Below are 15,823 nucleotides of genomic sequence, written 5' to 3'. Positions count from 1 at the left end.
CTTCATGATGTGAATACTGTAAGCCCCGCAACGTGACGTGAGCATTTTATATCATTGCTGTGGTTTGTGTTTCACCACCACGACTCCTGGGCCCCTTCCACTGGCATTTCTCAGTTCAATAATGATTGTCATTTCAAAGGTCAGCTCGGGTGCCTGACTGTCTGCTATTTTAAAACAATGGCGTCTTTTATTTAATGTTTGTACTGACTACTGCACACATGTTCTCCTTCCAGACAGACCGTGACATATCAAAGAATGTAGCATGGACTCCAGTAGTCTGAACATTATACCACTGTTTGTATTGTTTTCAGCTACATTTTCAGCTATTTTTGTCTAAGAGATTTGGGGCAACAAAGTGTATATATAGTTTGTAAAAACGTGTACAGTACGTCACCAAGAGGGGAGCGGAGTCTGGAAAGCTAGTGGCGCCCCGTTTCTGGGATTTAAACTCTAGCCCACATGACTCAGAATAGAGTGACGGTGGTCTGTTGTCTGATGTCTCTGCGCCGTACAGCCGAGATCCAAGCCATCCTACGTCTCTTTGTAAAAATGTCAATCTGGGTTCCTTGATGCCGTCTCCATGCTGGAAAGCTGAAAAATCTAATTCCGTTTTCTGGCTCATTCCCCGCGACGTGACCTGCTGTGGCACTTATGCTCAGTACATAAGTACTGCCTGTCTGTCTTTAAAAAAAGAACGTATACGGATAGTCGCTCAATGTACAACAAACCAGACAATCCCAGAAGTATGACGGCCGCTACCACGCGACACATATGCTGACCCCCTCAACGATATTTTGGTACTCCCTATAGGGTTGAAATGGATAAGCAAGGGATAATCAATGGGGAGCAGCATGGTGATTGAGAAATAAACCCCAAAAGGGTGATTAGATCCGGTCGTAAATCAGAGGGGTCTTTATCACCCTGAAGAAGGGTTGATTGATTTTTAAAAGGATGTAATTGCTTTTACGGTAATGAAAGTATAGTCTATTCATTTATGCCAGGTGGGTCCAATGCAACACGGGCAGCTTGGAAAACATCCCGGTGTTGATTATAGAATCGATATTCTGTTAATTACTGCATTATGTCTATTTCTCACTTCAAATAGTGCTGTTTAGCTCTAAATTACAGTGTGTTTGTTTACCTGGCTGCCATGTTGGATACAGCAAAAAATCAAGCAGGTTCATATGTGCTTTGGCTCTTTATTCAGACAGTGGTCTGTTATTGAGTTCAGCTGTCGTTATCGAACAGAGATTAATTCAGTGATTGACCACCCATAATCAAGCATTCAACCAGTGTAATATAAAGAGTAGCCTATACATTGCTCTAGTATTTAATCCTTTGCATGCCTTTGCCCAGGAGTGTAGAGGCGGTTGAGTAGTTTAAGGTTAAAACAGACTGGTTACGTGCTGCTAGACTACACTGTCAACAACTGAAAACCTTGTATCTCCATATTCCAACTGTTTAATGTTTTATTTTTGAGCTGTGCCTAACCGCTCCATTACGTAGCAATGTGTGTATGTCCCTGTGTCTGTCCCATGGTCTGTATGTCTGAGCACAGAAAGCTGTAACACGGTAACTCTCCACCCTACAGTGACCATAAAAGATAGTTAGTTGAAGTGTCACATCTTTGTACCCGCTCTTTATTGCCATGTTGTTCTTTTGGGCCCTTAACTAAGGAAATGTATAGAACACCACAAGTTTCCATGGCAGTCCTTGTTCTCAAATGCTTCTCGCCATAGATAGAATCTTGAAAGGGGGACGGACGGGGACGTGGTCTGTTCCTGGCTGCCATATACTGCTCCCAGGCATGCAATCACTGCTCACCACACAGCATGGCTTTGGCTGGAGCCCAATTATGTAAACAAACCTATTATTATTTAGCCCTGTGCGGCCACAGGCCACTGCTGTCGGGTCCACATGCAGCCTGCTAAGAGAGAGGGGACTAGTGGGGGCCCTATTTTCGACCAGTGCCTTACACCTTATCCATAAACGTCTTTGACTTTTTTGTTATTTCTTTACTATTTTGAAAACTTTTTAAAATTGTTCAATAGCCGATCAACATCGACACATTATGAACTTGTAAATCGGCTATTGGAACTATTCAAAAATGTTTTTCAAAATGGTAGAAAAGAAAAAGGCAAAGAAGTTTAAGGGGTAAGGCACTGGAATAAATAGGGCCCTAGGTCTGCTTTATTTAGAATTGCCCTCAAGCGGTTTACTAAAAAAATCTTTGAAAGTGTGAGAACTACTGATTTAGAAGGCATTTGTAGACTCTGCCTCGGGTCTTAATGGGTTAACTACTAAACCCTCTAGACTCTAGACTTCGTAAACTGGATTTGAGTTGGCTCTGTGCTATTTTTCACCTACACCAAATCTGTTCAGCAAAATATACCATTGTCTATTTTTGGCTAATGTTCCACCCCAGAATAATCTTTTAACATCCTTTTTTCCCCTTCACTATTTGCTTTTCGACAGAACTCTGTTTGGTTTTCCACTTATTAGCGTAGTAGTGTAAAACCAAGTCAAAAAAGAAAAAAACGTTTTTTTTTGCTCTGCTCTTTTCTTCAGAGCAGATGCTTGTTTTCCTGCAGACTGTAAGCCTCGGCTCAGCTCTACCTGACGGCGGTCTTCCACTCTGTCAGACCATGCCCACTCATACCGCTGGCTTCCCAGACTCCATTATGCAACCGTGTGTGTGCATGGCTTCCATCTGCTTTGCATTGCTTTCTTGAGGTGCTCCTCAAACGGTCCAAAACGCTGCACCGGCAGCTTAGAAATGCAACCGTATCGACACAAATCTTTGCCTGGTATTAACCGTCGTCCCTAGTTTTTAGTCTCGGTTAACTTATTTTCACAAGTTTGGGTCTCTCGAGCTAAAACCCTTGTTCTCTAACATCTAGCCAATGGTTACAAGTGTTTCCAAATTTGGTTGTAGAATGCTTCAGTAGGATCCTTTCTTATCTCACCATCTCGCCCCCATCTCTGCGCCTCTCCTGATGATGATTATTCATGGCTGCTGCTGCGCAGCTGGAGGCAGATGGTGTGGCGTTTGCATGACCACAGGATCAGGGTGTGTGTGTGTGGCTGCCTGCCCAGGGAGTCCATTATTTGAGCCCATTTGAAAAGCTCATACGTGTTGGTAAACTGTGCACAGATGGGTGGGCCGTGTGCATTTTCAGAGCATGTTTATATTAAACTAACATGATATACCTTTAAGTTCCTACGTATGAAAACTCATGTTTCAAGGTTTTAAAGAAAACAAAATAGGCCTACCATGGAATTTGTTTTTTTATATACATTCTTGAATATTAATGATATAGTACTATCATTAAAATAGTGTTTGTGTTTTGTCAATTATTTGCGGTCCCATGCACTACAAGATCCTTATGCCCACAGCTTGATATATAACTGACCCTAAATGGGTATGGGGTGACGCGGCACGCCATAAACTGTGAGTCGCTGCATTCCAGAGACCACCACATGTTTCATTTGATGTTAGCAGACAGGCAGTTGTGTGGAGTTTACATGCAATGTATGTATTATGGTTCTGGTTGTATGTATCACCACCAGCAGCATGCAGGGGGGAGGGGGGGTTGGGGGAGCTCGGGATGGTCCTGAGGCTTTACAAAAGCCACATTGAAGAGTTTTGTTTTGTGAGCAGTTTAGAAGGATTGGAGGCTTCTTCTCTTAGTATTGGAGTGCATTCCACAGGGTGGGTAGGGTTGGGGGACCCGGAACTGGTTCTTCTTCAGATGCGGTTCCGACATTGAAGAACCTGGAATCAGCTCCCTCGTATTTCGAACCATTTTCTAATCGCGCTGTCAGAGCTGGTATGTGGACCCTGACGTCTGCTATACAGTTTCTACACCAGTGCTTCTCAAGTGTTTTAATTTCACCCTGAGAGAGCCTTATGGGTCCATTTGGTTCCATTTGTACTCTCTCAAGAGTTACAGCACTAAGTGTCAATTTGGCCCTTACTATAGGACTTCTTAAGGAACCGGAACCGTTAAAATCCTAAAGGTTCCCAAACATCCCAACCCTAGTTGTGGGCAGCAAGAGAGAATGCCCCATCATCACCCCACACGGGTACGGTACTTGGGTCTTGGGGACCAACCCCAGTAGGTTGGGAGGGAACAAGCCTTTGGTCCTCATGTGGAGGACAGCTGTAGTGTGTCTTCAGGGCTTACTGTGTGTGTGTGTGTGTGGCCTGAGGTTTAGGATGCTACTCTTTGCCATGGAGACGATCTTAATTGCTGTTTAGCCTGTTAGTGACCCCCAGGCTGCTGCATTGCCAGATTTTGCGAGGGGAAATTAGCATTAACGGGTCGATGAAAACGAGCCCAAAATATGCAGCCTGTTTGACCACTTAGAGCCCTATTATTCAGACTGCACCAATGCAACAGAACAGTTTTAAGGCCGGTCCACATCAATGCAACTCCTTGCAACTTCCATTGTGGATATTCGTTGCAAGTAGTTCCATACAAAGGTCCTTTTACACTAAATATCTTCACTATCTCTAGCCGAGTTCCGTAGCTTACTGTATATCTGCTATTTTCTAATGTTTGCCCCCAGAATAGCCATGATAGAGTTCATTTACCCACCAAAAACGATTACATTATTATTTAAAAAAAAAGTTGCATTTCTTTTATGTTCACTTATCGGATGGGAACCCCTTTTTTGAGGTTTTAACTTTTTAATACGGAAACACATTTTTGGGTTCTTGTTGCTATGTACAGTTGTTGCTAAGTACAGTAGGCTATAGAAACTTTCTTTAAACCTTAATTCTTTTTCTTAAACCTTATGGTCAGGATTTAGAAGGCATTTTTAGAATCGGCCTTAGTCCTAAATGGGTTGACGACACATCCAAAATAGTTACGGCAGGTCGGAAGAGGTTGCTCTCACCGCTGTCGTGTGTGGAGATATAACTGGTAGAATGCAGAGGGGAAGCCAGTGACTTATTAGGATGCAGAAAGCACAGTCGGGAACGGCGTTTTTTCCTACGTCGCAGTCTATGAGTTGGCGAGCTGCACATTTTTGTGTTCCTTCCGCCTGTCTCAAATGTATTGTATACTAGACCTGTACGTGCCCGTCGGCTACTGGCCTACTTGAGAACGATGCAACTTGGAAACCTAATAATACCCGTTGTCAACTTGTCATAGCACCTGTTTTAACTGTCTGTGTCCCCAAATGGAGATCTCTGTGTGTGACGAGGGCTGACTGACTGTGAAAAGTGGACTGGTTAAGTAGGCTAATCAATTGTCAGGTGTGGGGTTGCCAAGGCAATCAATTGGCTGAGGCAGAGGCTGTAAATTGCACAGGTGAGGGGACTTTGGCTGATTAGGCAGTGGTTCTGGATAACCGTGGGTCCGACCTACTCGAGTCTGGGCACTGCACTCCCTGCGGGGGTGTGAAATGCGTGTGTCAAATATGAAGGTAAAACGGTTCTCGAGTTACGTGGATTACAACCGTACGCAGAGACGTGGTGCATTTATAGTAGGATAGACATGTCATTGATACCCCAAAAAACAAGGAACAAAGTGTGTCATCTATCAGTTCAATAAGGGACACGTCTTTTAGTTTCCAAATAAGGGACGTTTCCTTATTTCAAGGGACGATTGGCAACCTTATCTGTATGCTCCTATCGGTCATTCACTCTACTGTGGATCCAACTAGTCACCGACCTCAGGTCAAGCCACCTTTATTTGTGTAGCACATTTGAAAACAACAGAAGTTGGCCCAAAGTGCTTAGTGACGTGACTGAATAAACACATGCTGTTAGCTTCTTGTGTATGTCTGACCCATGTCACTGGGTTCCTCTGGGTTTGGGTTCAGGTGACCTTCCACGGGACACTCCCAACAAGTCCACGTGTCACTGGCACGGTCTTAGTACTAGCCTGGAATCCAGTCTGATTTGCTATGTTTGTCTTTTTCTCACTTCAAAAAGCATAAAGAATTTGTCAAAATAACCAAATCTACAAGCTCACAACGCAAGCTGAGCTCACAATGCCACGCGTTTTGAGCGTATTTAAAGTACCTTAGAAAGGATGTAGGCCTACTGTAACGTGTCCATTAGGTCATGATTGTCAATCAGTAACAACACCTGACTCGTGGTCTAACTAAACGTTTACACTTTTTAACTGCCTTCACTTTGACAATCTTAAAATAACCATACAATATTTCTTCTTTTCTATTCCAGGTATGCCATGGCCCTCTACAACCAGCATGTCTGCCCTGTGGATAACTGGTATGTTAATAAATCTGTCTAATTAAAACTAATTATACCTCTCTATAGTCTCATGTCTTCACAAGGTCCACTGGTATTTCCCTCTACACCAAATATCTTAACGCACGTTAGCTTGTGAGCTTTGTGGATTGGCTATATTCCCGCCCAATGTTTGCTCTAGAAGAATAGGGGTGTTAGGGTTCATGTGGTTAATGTAAAACTATAAATATATCTGGTTTAGTGTTTTTCCCATTCTAGCCTACAGAACTATTGTATTGATATTCTCAGGTTAAAAAGCCCTCTAAATGCCCTGACTGCCCCACCAAACATGATGGCATGCAAAAATCCCAAATTTCAAAGATATTTCAAATTAAAGTGCTTATATTACTTATTATTTGAAACACTACGCTACTAACTACAACTGTCGCACCACCACCAAACCAACACCATTTCATCATTCAAAAAAGAAAATCTCTGAGTCGCTTTTTGCTTTTTGCAAATTCCCTGCTCATTTCAAGACACAACAAGGCTCAACAAGAAACACAAATAAAACAAATGTGCTGTGTATTTCGCACGCTCCCTGACAATGCATGCATGCTGTTATTGCTGTGTGCTGCTAGCCTATGCCAAGTGACTGACAAGTGTTGAAATCACTGAGTGATTTATGGCGTTATCTTTCTGGTAAAATCCAAATATATTAAATATGTTAAAAGGAAGCATTTGTTAGGGCTTTTACAGAAAAGCAGACAACTGAAATATTGATGCTTACTTGCTTAATATAAGCCCTGTACAAGATACAAATCTTGTGGCTCACAACTAAAGAAAAATAAATAAATAAAATAGATGGATGATAGATGATTGTGTGTTATAGGTATAACTGTGGTAAAATACATAGTTTTTCGGGGGTTTTGGGGGATTGACTCCAACGTTAGCAAAATATTCCCACCTTGTTTGATGGGTATTTTTCCACCATATGCTTTAAAGACTATAAAAACAAGGACTAAGGATTGTATTAAAAATAGTTACTATAAATAGCTTCGACAGCAGAGCTATGATACTGGAGTGAGAGCTCCGAAAAACCGGAACTCTAGAAATACTTTTAGAAGTAATCGAATTACAATATATACTTAGCTTAGCTTTAACCAGGATACTTTAACCCATTCTGACCTGAGATCAGATTCATACGAGGTTTCCACTGGACACACACTGGTCTGATTAAGTAAATAGCCAATATGAAAAATGTTACTTTAGGAGAATTACCTTCTAAATACCAAAATGTTTACCTTGAGTCCACCAGTCGACGACTACCACAAAAACATCACTCATTTTCATGTGTTGAAAACAAATTCAAACATTTCTTAAATATAATAACGTAAACGTAATCAATAAAAAAAAATTAAGAAGTAGTGAAAATAGCTGATCTACAAGCTCAAACGAAGCGAAGCGACACGTTGTAACTTGTGAGGTTGTAGAACTGCTATTTTCACTAGTTTGGGTCATGGCCTAAAAGGTTTGGGAACCACTGCTTTGGGGAACCACTAACTGAAGTGGACCAAATCATTGTGGGGGAAACATGGTTACTCCACAAAATGTATTTACAACAGTTAAAACTCTGGAATATGTTTAACGTCATGGATTGGTGATAAATATTGATGTAGGAGTCCATTAACTATGGGAGGTTTGCCAAAGGTTGCAAAGATTATTTCTTAATTGGAAAGCGTTTATTCCGAAGGATTCCAAATGCCAGTGTGTCCAGAAGTATGATTTATGTTTTTACCAAAGTCCATAATTCATGCGCTGAGTGGACGGACCGCTCACTGTGGTGAAACGTTCCCACTGACAGTGGTCTTTCCTCCCTTTCACAACAAACCAAGCACAACAAGACCACTCTGGAGCCATGTATTAAAACACGGTCCCAAGTCGGGTGGACCCCTTGGATGTCCAAAACAGTGAAGTTTTTTACCATTATTAAAGAATCTTGTATGATGAGGTAGGGCATTAATGTACCAAAAAAGAAAGAAAGAAATTATTTTTGTCATTTTAAATTTTAGAGTTGGCTATTCAAAAATAGATAGGGTAGCCTAGATACAAGCTTGTGCATTGGGTATTTTTTTGAAGACCTTTGTAGAATCAGTCTCTGGTGTTAATACTGTGTGTGTGTGTGTGTGTGTGTGTGTGTGTGTGTGTGTGTGCGTGCCTTTCCCCAGGCTATACAACCAGTCGTGTGAAGAAGATCTTTACTTGCAGAGCGGATCAACACTGTGTTGTACCCTGGACAACATACCGCTCATCAGGTCGGAGTGCTCTCCAATCCCTGTCTGTCTCGCTCTCTCTCCGTCTAGCTGTCTTGTTTTCTCTCAAACAGGAATGCCCTGTCATTGTCTTCTATGACCCTTCTGCCATCCTGGTGACAGAAAGCGAGTGAGCTTGAAGTAGACAGTTCCTGTGTGTGTGTGTGTGTGTGTGTGTGTGTGTGTGTGTGTGTGTGTGTGTGTGTGTGTGTGTGTGTGTGTGTGTGTGTGTGTGTGTGTGTGTGTGTGTGTGTGTGTGTGTGTGTGTGTGTGTGTGTGTGTGTGTGTGTGTGTGTGTGTGTGTGTGTGTGTGTGTGTGTGTGTGTGTGTGTGTGTGTGTGTGTGTGTGTGTGTGTGTGTGTGTGTGTGTGTGTGCTCAAAATAACTTGGCTTGAGATTTCCTGCCTGCCACCGTGGCAGTGTAGCTGGGAGGCAGAGAAAGCACGGGTCTGCACTTGCCCTGTAGGCACGCACGCACGCGAGAGCACACACACAGGAATTTCCCCATAAAAGAGGGGTCGTCTTACATTCGAGAAGAAATCGAGCGCCTCCTTTGTTTAGTTCTCAGACGCACACGCTGAGCTTTGAACATCAAAGGCCGTCGTGAACCGTGTGAATTCCCAGCTTTACACGAGACGTGTCGGGAAGCTACCTGTAGGATGTTGGAACAACTTACCTAGGATCATAATAAACGGAGTCCTGCTTATTAAGCACTGGATACTCTCATGGCTGTTCGCACTTAACACATGATGCCCTGTGTGTCCGTCCACACACATGCACGCTCGCTCGCACAAACACATGCGCGCACACGCTGAAGTGTGTCTGTGTGTGCGTGTGCGTGCCCAGTCAGCTGAGACAGCTTTGTGGCTGTAGAATGAACTGCTCTGCTCTGACATATTTCCCATTGGCTCCACTGGAGGCAAGCGTAGAGCAGGTCACAGGCTGGATGGAGGACAGGACCATAGATCTAGAAGCCTAGAGACGTCATTGGCCGCTGCAGTTCATTGGAGTGACCGGTATCGCGGGGAAGGCATATTTGATTCGTGTTCTGTGTATAGCAGGGGTCCTCAAACCTTTTTGTCCCATGTACCCCTTGGAGGGGAGAAATAGTGCCGCCTCATCCTTGCGACAGCGATAAGCATATAAGTACCACATTACATTTAGATGCCATTGTAACTATTTCTATTAAAAACCTGCAAACTCCTTCTCTTAAAGTGGACGCTGATGGTGGCACTGGGAATTTATGCTAACTGCTAGCCACAATAAAAGAGTTAAGGATTACTGTGATTATGGCAAGCTCACATTTCACATTACAAATTTACACACCATAATTCACTAGCAAAAAAACAACAAAACACTTGAGTACCGTGGGTGTGTAGGACTAATATAGACATTTTATCTCTCACACAAGTCGATTCTTCTTCTAATTCTTTCTCGTCCTCCGCCTCCTCTATAGACTTGTATTGCATATATGTGTGTTTTTACTTTTTATTCATGTGCTGTGTGTGTGTGTGTGTGTGTGTGTGTGTGTGTCTACAGTAAGTGTGGGACTCTGCCTCCTGAAAGCTGTTTTTTCAGTCTCATCTGCAGCACCGGATCCTTCATGGGTAAGATGAGGCTCTGCAGGAGTCTAGCCATCTATAAGTCTGTCTGTCTGTCTCTGTCGGGACCGATCAGTACTGAATGTCTTGTGCAAACTGCCAGTAGGCCACAAGTAGAGCTCTTCACAGGCCTTCCGGATTCCAAAAGAATACCCGACATGGACCCGAGACTCGGGTCAGATCCGTGTTTTATCATAATGACTATGGGCGCTGGGTCGGAATCCGCTGTATTACCGCGGAACTCGGGTCGGTCTGTCATTATGTGTAATATCTGAGAAGACCCTCAGATACACTGTGTGGCACGTGTCTGTACCTTCTGTCCTTTTTTGTATGTGTGTGTGTGTGTGTGTGGGGGGGGGGGGGGGGGGGGGGGGCTGCGCTGCGCTGCACTGATGTGCACAAAACACAATGTACTGAAGTGCTGTTTAACTTCTTTAACTAAGATCGCGGCAGATCGCTGAAGAAATAATGAATACCTGGCAGTCCAAAACACATGCTCACTTGCTCTACTTTTTTAAAGTATTTGACTGTCTAGTCTAGTGTCTACCCACCTATTATTTATCTTACGGTTGGGGTAAACGTGCACTTTTGTGTTTGCATCATTTCATTATCGTAACACGTCTACTCTCCACAGCCGCTGCAAAAATACACTGTCTGACCTAAACCAGCCAATATGGGTTAACTTGAAAGGGCGCGAACGCGCGCACACACACACACACACACACACACACACACACACACACACACACACACACACACGCACACGCACTACATGATGGCAGGAGCATTTTGCACTGCCCAGTTTTAAGTTAAAGATGGAGTGCCACAATTTTTGTATTTTTCCAGCTTTTCATGTGTCTATGGGGTGACAGTACTTCATTAGACACCCTGGAGTCGTTTTTATGTCCAATGGTGTAATAACTTTGTATTTAGGGTTTCTTCCTGGAGGCTGAACCCTTGACGGTCAAACGGGCCAATGAAGTAAACACGGATAGTGTGACGTAAAAATATTGCACGCACACACGCACCTCCCCCTCTATACATATTTTTTAAATACGACAACCTCTGTGGGCGGAGCTGCCTGCCACATACACACGTGTGAACTGAACAGCGCAGCCAGTTTGCTGCTCTGTGTGTGTCTAACTGTGTGGCAGATTTTCAAACAGTCATTTCACACATTACCAGTTCACAGCAGAGCAGACTGTTTTTCGTTAGATTGGAAGCAACTAAGCAAGTAAATGTTCACGTCGGGTCCTCAGGATTAATCAAGGAAAACACAACAAACCAGCCTCCTACCTGCTCTGCTGTATAGTTGCTCTTGTTGTTCTCAAGGAGTAGGTTGTTTCTTTTATAATCACAGTGGTCGGGCTTTGATACAGAGTGTAGTGTCACAGTGTGCATTCTTGTTGGCTGTTGTAGTCAATATGTATGTAGGTCCTAATACTTATACGAGGCTGAGTGTAAACTTTAAAGTCAAGAATTAGAAGTATGTTGTGTCGCGCTGGAAGCCATGTTGCCATGTCTGGCTATTACAAGCGACTTGGGCTTGTTTTCATATAAGTAACTTTCAGGGGAGATGTGGTTGACTTGACCAATGGTTCATGTGAAGGACCCTCAGATTAATATGTTGTTAAAAGGATTGGTGTTGTTGAAACGTTTTCATAAATATTCACTGCAATTTCTGTGACTTATTTTTGTGGACCTGGCCGCTTGTTTCTTTAGATCTGGCGACTTTTGCTGAAACTCAATGCAGTCAGATAAAGGGCAGTTTTAATGCCAGGGTGCTTAGCTGGAGGAAATCAATAGCCTACAATATATTGTAGGCTAAATGATCTATTAAACTAATTGTTTCTGCTGTTAAACTATGATCGAATTGGATGATGAGCTGAGCTGATTGCGACAATAGGGTCAATATAATTGGAGGAAATAAATAAATGATTATAAAAAAATCAGAAAAAACAGATCTGATATGGTATGGATGCATGGATTATATGCCTATACATGGATGGTGGCAGTATAAGTGCATAATGGTGCCTATACGATATCTCAGAAATATGGGAAGTGTTCACTTCTAACATTCACAAAAACATGAGTTTTTGTTACATTACAGACACCAATTTGCCATTTTGTAAACAAAAGGGCAGAGCCATGGGCTAAGGAGGGGAGGGACTAGGACAAGTGGGTGGTCTTAAAGGAGGAGGCGGAGGGACTGGATTAGGTGGGTGGTGCTATGGTTAAACTCACGCATACCTAATGAACTGGTGGGTGTGTCCACATAAAACCATCATTTTAACAAATACTGTACACTTTTTTGAAAAAATTATACCTCATATACACCTAAATACACCTGATGATCATGTTTAAGTGTGGAAAAAAATCACGGCACTCCATCTTTAATGTTTCCCAGCTGTATCCCAGTGCAGCTTTGGGGTGGGGGTGGCTGTGTGCACATGTGTTTTTATTCCTAACAGCTGGGTGGGCCCGGTGGGTAGCAGGACACAGGCCAAGGATAACCCTACAGATGTGTGTGTGTGTGTGTGTGTGTGTGTGTGTGTGTGTGAATCCTGGAGCAGTGGTTCTCAAATATTTAGACCCCCCACCCCCCATTTTAAGATTCTATTGCCAGGGACCCCCATAAGAGAATAAGATTTAGTACATACTATTACACCTGTCTATAGTGTCTGTGAGAGAGAAAGCTCTGATCTGAATAGTCATTCTTTCAGTGCTTTATTTTGTATATATTTTTATAAAAATACCACTTTGAGAACTACTGCTCTAGGGCTGTGGTTCTTGGCTGAGGACCCCCGGAAACGCTTTGCTCCCCCCCCACCACTAATACAAATTGACCGATACAATAACCCTAATAATAGTGAAAATATATCATAAATAAATACTGAAACCAGATATAATCATTAAGGAAAGTATATGCATGTACTATGTGTAACTCTTAATTTCCATTTTACATCCATTCAGTTGCAATTTTCTGTTTTTTTCTTTTTTAATAGTCTGGGAACCCCCAAAAATAATTTGGCAACGTTGCGACCCCTCAGGTTGAGAACCCCTGCTCCAGAGCAGTGGGTCCTTTACCTTTTAGCCTGTGACCCAAAATAGAAATTAGCTCAGGGACCCATAAAAATGTGTCCGCGACCCACAAATGGGTCCCAACCCGGTGTTTGGGAAGCAAGAAGAAATGGCTATTTAAGGACCTGTGTGTGTGTGTGTGTGTGTGTGTGTGTGTGTGTGTGTGTGTGTGTGTGTGTGTGTGTGTGTGTGTGTGTGTGTGTGTGTGTGTGTGTGTGTGTGTGGGGGGGGGGGGGCTGACAGAGACATGAGACCTCTCTGGGGAGGATGGGGACAGATAAACCACGAGACATGTGTCCTCGTCTTTTAGATAACGATATTAAGTGCCGTCTTCCTGCCAGTCCAGTCCTCATGTCTACTGTAAGCTATACAGTATAGGACATGAATGATCACACACTTTCTCACTTGCTAAATCATGTGAGATTAACGTGAGATACTGCAGTAGACAAGGCTTAGTGGGGTGGGTGGTGGCGGGTTGGCGGAGTAATTCATTATGTTCTTTAAAAGAGCACATGGAATTTAACGAATGAATATGCGAGTAGTTGGCTGGGTGCCTGCGTGTGTGTGTGGCCGTGCATGTATGTGTGTTTTCCTGTGTAGACGGTATATATGTACAGGGCGCGTGGGAAAGCTGGGCCAGCGTCCATCCAGACTGTTACAGTCCAGTGTGAACCCTGCAGGCGACAGTGAAAGTCCCAGTGTTTGACCGGCACTGTTAGCCAGCTCTGACCCCACAGCGTGTGCGTTTGTAATACTACTAGTTGTTGTTGTTTCTCTGTGAATGTGGTGCAGTGTTGATTTCGCAGACTAAAACTAAGACGAAAAATGTTTGTCGACTACCTTTTTTCACTGATGAAAACTAAACTATAAGCTATGATGACTAAAACTAAGACTAAATATACTGACAATGTCTTTTTTGATTGGTTGAATACTTTAACAGATTTAAAGGACAGGCAAAGGGAAGGTATGCTAAAAGGATGAATCCAAAAAAAGCCTTTCGGCTCGTTTCCATTGGTCTCCTCATGTACGTACTCAATTAATCGCTTCATGGGTTGTGTATTATTATAATTGATAGAAAATAACTAATTTATGGGGGCGAACTTCCTAAACTAACTTCGTCGTGTTCATCCCACTCACTGATCTCTAAATTATTCGTATTCTTATCTCGGTCTGATCTCATTCCACACCTCATGTCTTTATTCACATAAAGACAATGGAAGAGTTGTCTCCCGACGTGCCAGAGAATGTGTTTTCATAGGAATGGATCCCAGTGACAGAAAGGTAGAGCTTATTTATTTAATCCATTGAGCCTGAGATCAGATTCTACAAATGTCTTCTAAATCATGAGAGTTTTCTGAAAAACTTATGTTTCTATGTCAGTGGTTCTTAAACTATTTCATATCAAGAACCCCCAAAATGATATGTAATTGACCGCTGACCTCTATCTGAAAATAATGTTGTTCCAGGGACCCCCTCGGTCCCCCGCAGAAACAAAGATATGAGTTAAAAGCTTTCACTGTGAAAGAGTATACTGTATCAGTGATCTAAATAGCTTTAAATGTAATGAGTCCCGGGATGCAGGGATGGTCTTTTTGATGAGTCCCACTTCAACGACGTTAGGAGTCATATTTTGCCATTTTTACAAATTGCAGCATTTAACTCCCATTTCATTTTATATGGTTATAATGTGGTTATATTCATGTAGAAAACAGAAGAAGAAATGATTATTATAACTAAAGCTAGCAAAATAAACTAGAATAAAAAACAGTACAGTAGTGCATCCCGTGGATGCAGAGGTTGTTGTTTTATTGTGTCCCTTAACTATAAACTGCGTTTTGGGATGCAAAATGCACCCTATTTTAATCTCTGCTGTATGTTCAAAGATTTGCACGACATTTTCACTATAACTAAATGCACCAAGTATCTCTGTGTGTGTGTGTGTGCGCGTGTCTGTACGTCTGTAATCCACGTAACTCGAGAACCGTTCGCCCCAACCTACTTGGTTGGGGCGTGCGTTCCACACCCCCACAGGGAGTGCAGTGCCCGGTGTCTAGTCGGTCGGACCCACGGTTGTCCAGAACCGCCACAAAATGCCTCTGCCCGGGGCCACAGCTGACATCACAAGGGCTCTCCCCCAGGCCAGACTCCATATTTAGGCATGCCTAAATACGGGTTCGTCCCACCGAATTCTGACATCATTCTGACATCTTCATAGACTCCATATTTGGGCATGCCTGACAAAGACCCCAGGAAGAATAGCCATGCTTTTGCAAGTGCTAATGAGAAGTAAAGTAAAGAACTCCATATATGGGCATAAAAGGGGATACCGCTGACACCACTTCTGACATCTGTTTAGAACAAGGGGCCAGTGAGGCTCTCCAACGTTGAAGCACTGGGCCCTAGTGGTAAGAGGAAGGACTGCAGGCGGACGGTCGTGGACCCGTGGATTCATGACGAGGAAACCCCGTGCAGCTGGGCTTTAACATTGAGCGCCCTGTTGCACTTCCGCATTTGGGCACCAAAATTTGGTGCCCAAATGCTGAATCGGCGAAAAAAGGCGGAAATAGACGGTCCTTCCGGGTGCTTCAAAATGCCACTGAGCAACTTCCACTGACATGAATAGCGGG

At 43.1% G+C, this 15,823-nt stretch overlaps 1 protein-coding gene across 1 annotated transcript in view; it reads left to right on the top strand.

Moving 5' to 3' along the window:
- Positions 1-15,823, top strand: part of LOC310865627 (transmembrane protein 150A) — a 35,379-nt gene that overhangs the window by 5,274 nt on the left and 14,282 nt on the right. Inside the window, exons 3-5 of the mRNA XM_083774801.1 lie at positions 6,197-6,244; positions 8,431-8,517; positions 10,054-10,121. Coding sequence (XP_083630927.1) covers positions 6,197-6,244; positions 8,431-8,517; positions 10,054-10,121 — 203 coding nt within the window. The remainder of the gene's footprint in view (positions 1-6,196; positions 6,245-8,430; positions 8,518-10,053; positions 10,122-15,823) is intronic.

Source organism: Protomyctophum parallelum, assembly GCF_964188405.1.
Source record: "Protomyctophum parallelum genome assembly, chromosome: 10".
NCBI lineage: Eukaryota > Metazoa > Chordata > Actinopteri > Myctophiformes > Myctophidae > Protomyctophum > Protomyctophum parallelum.
Note: the sequence above shows the minus strand (reverse complement) of the source record. Positions and strands in the feature narration are given on the sequence as shown.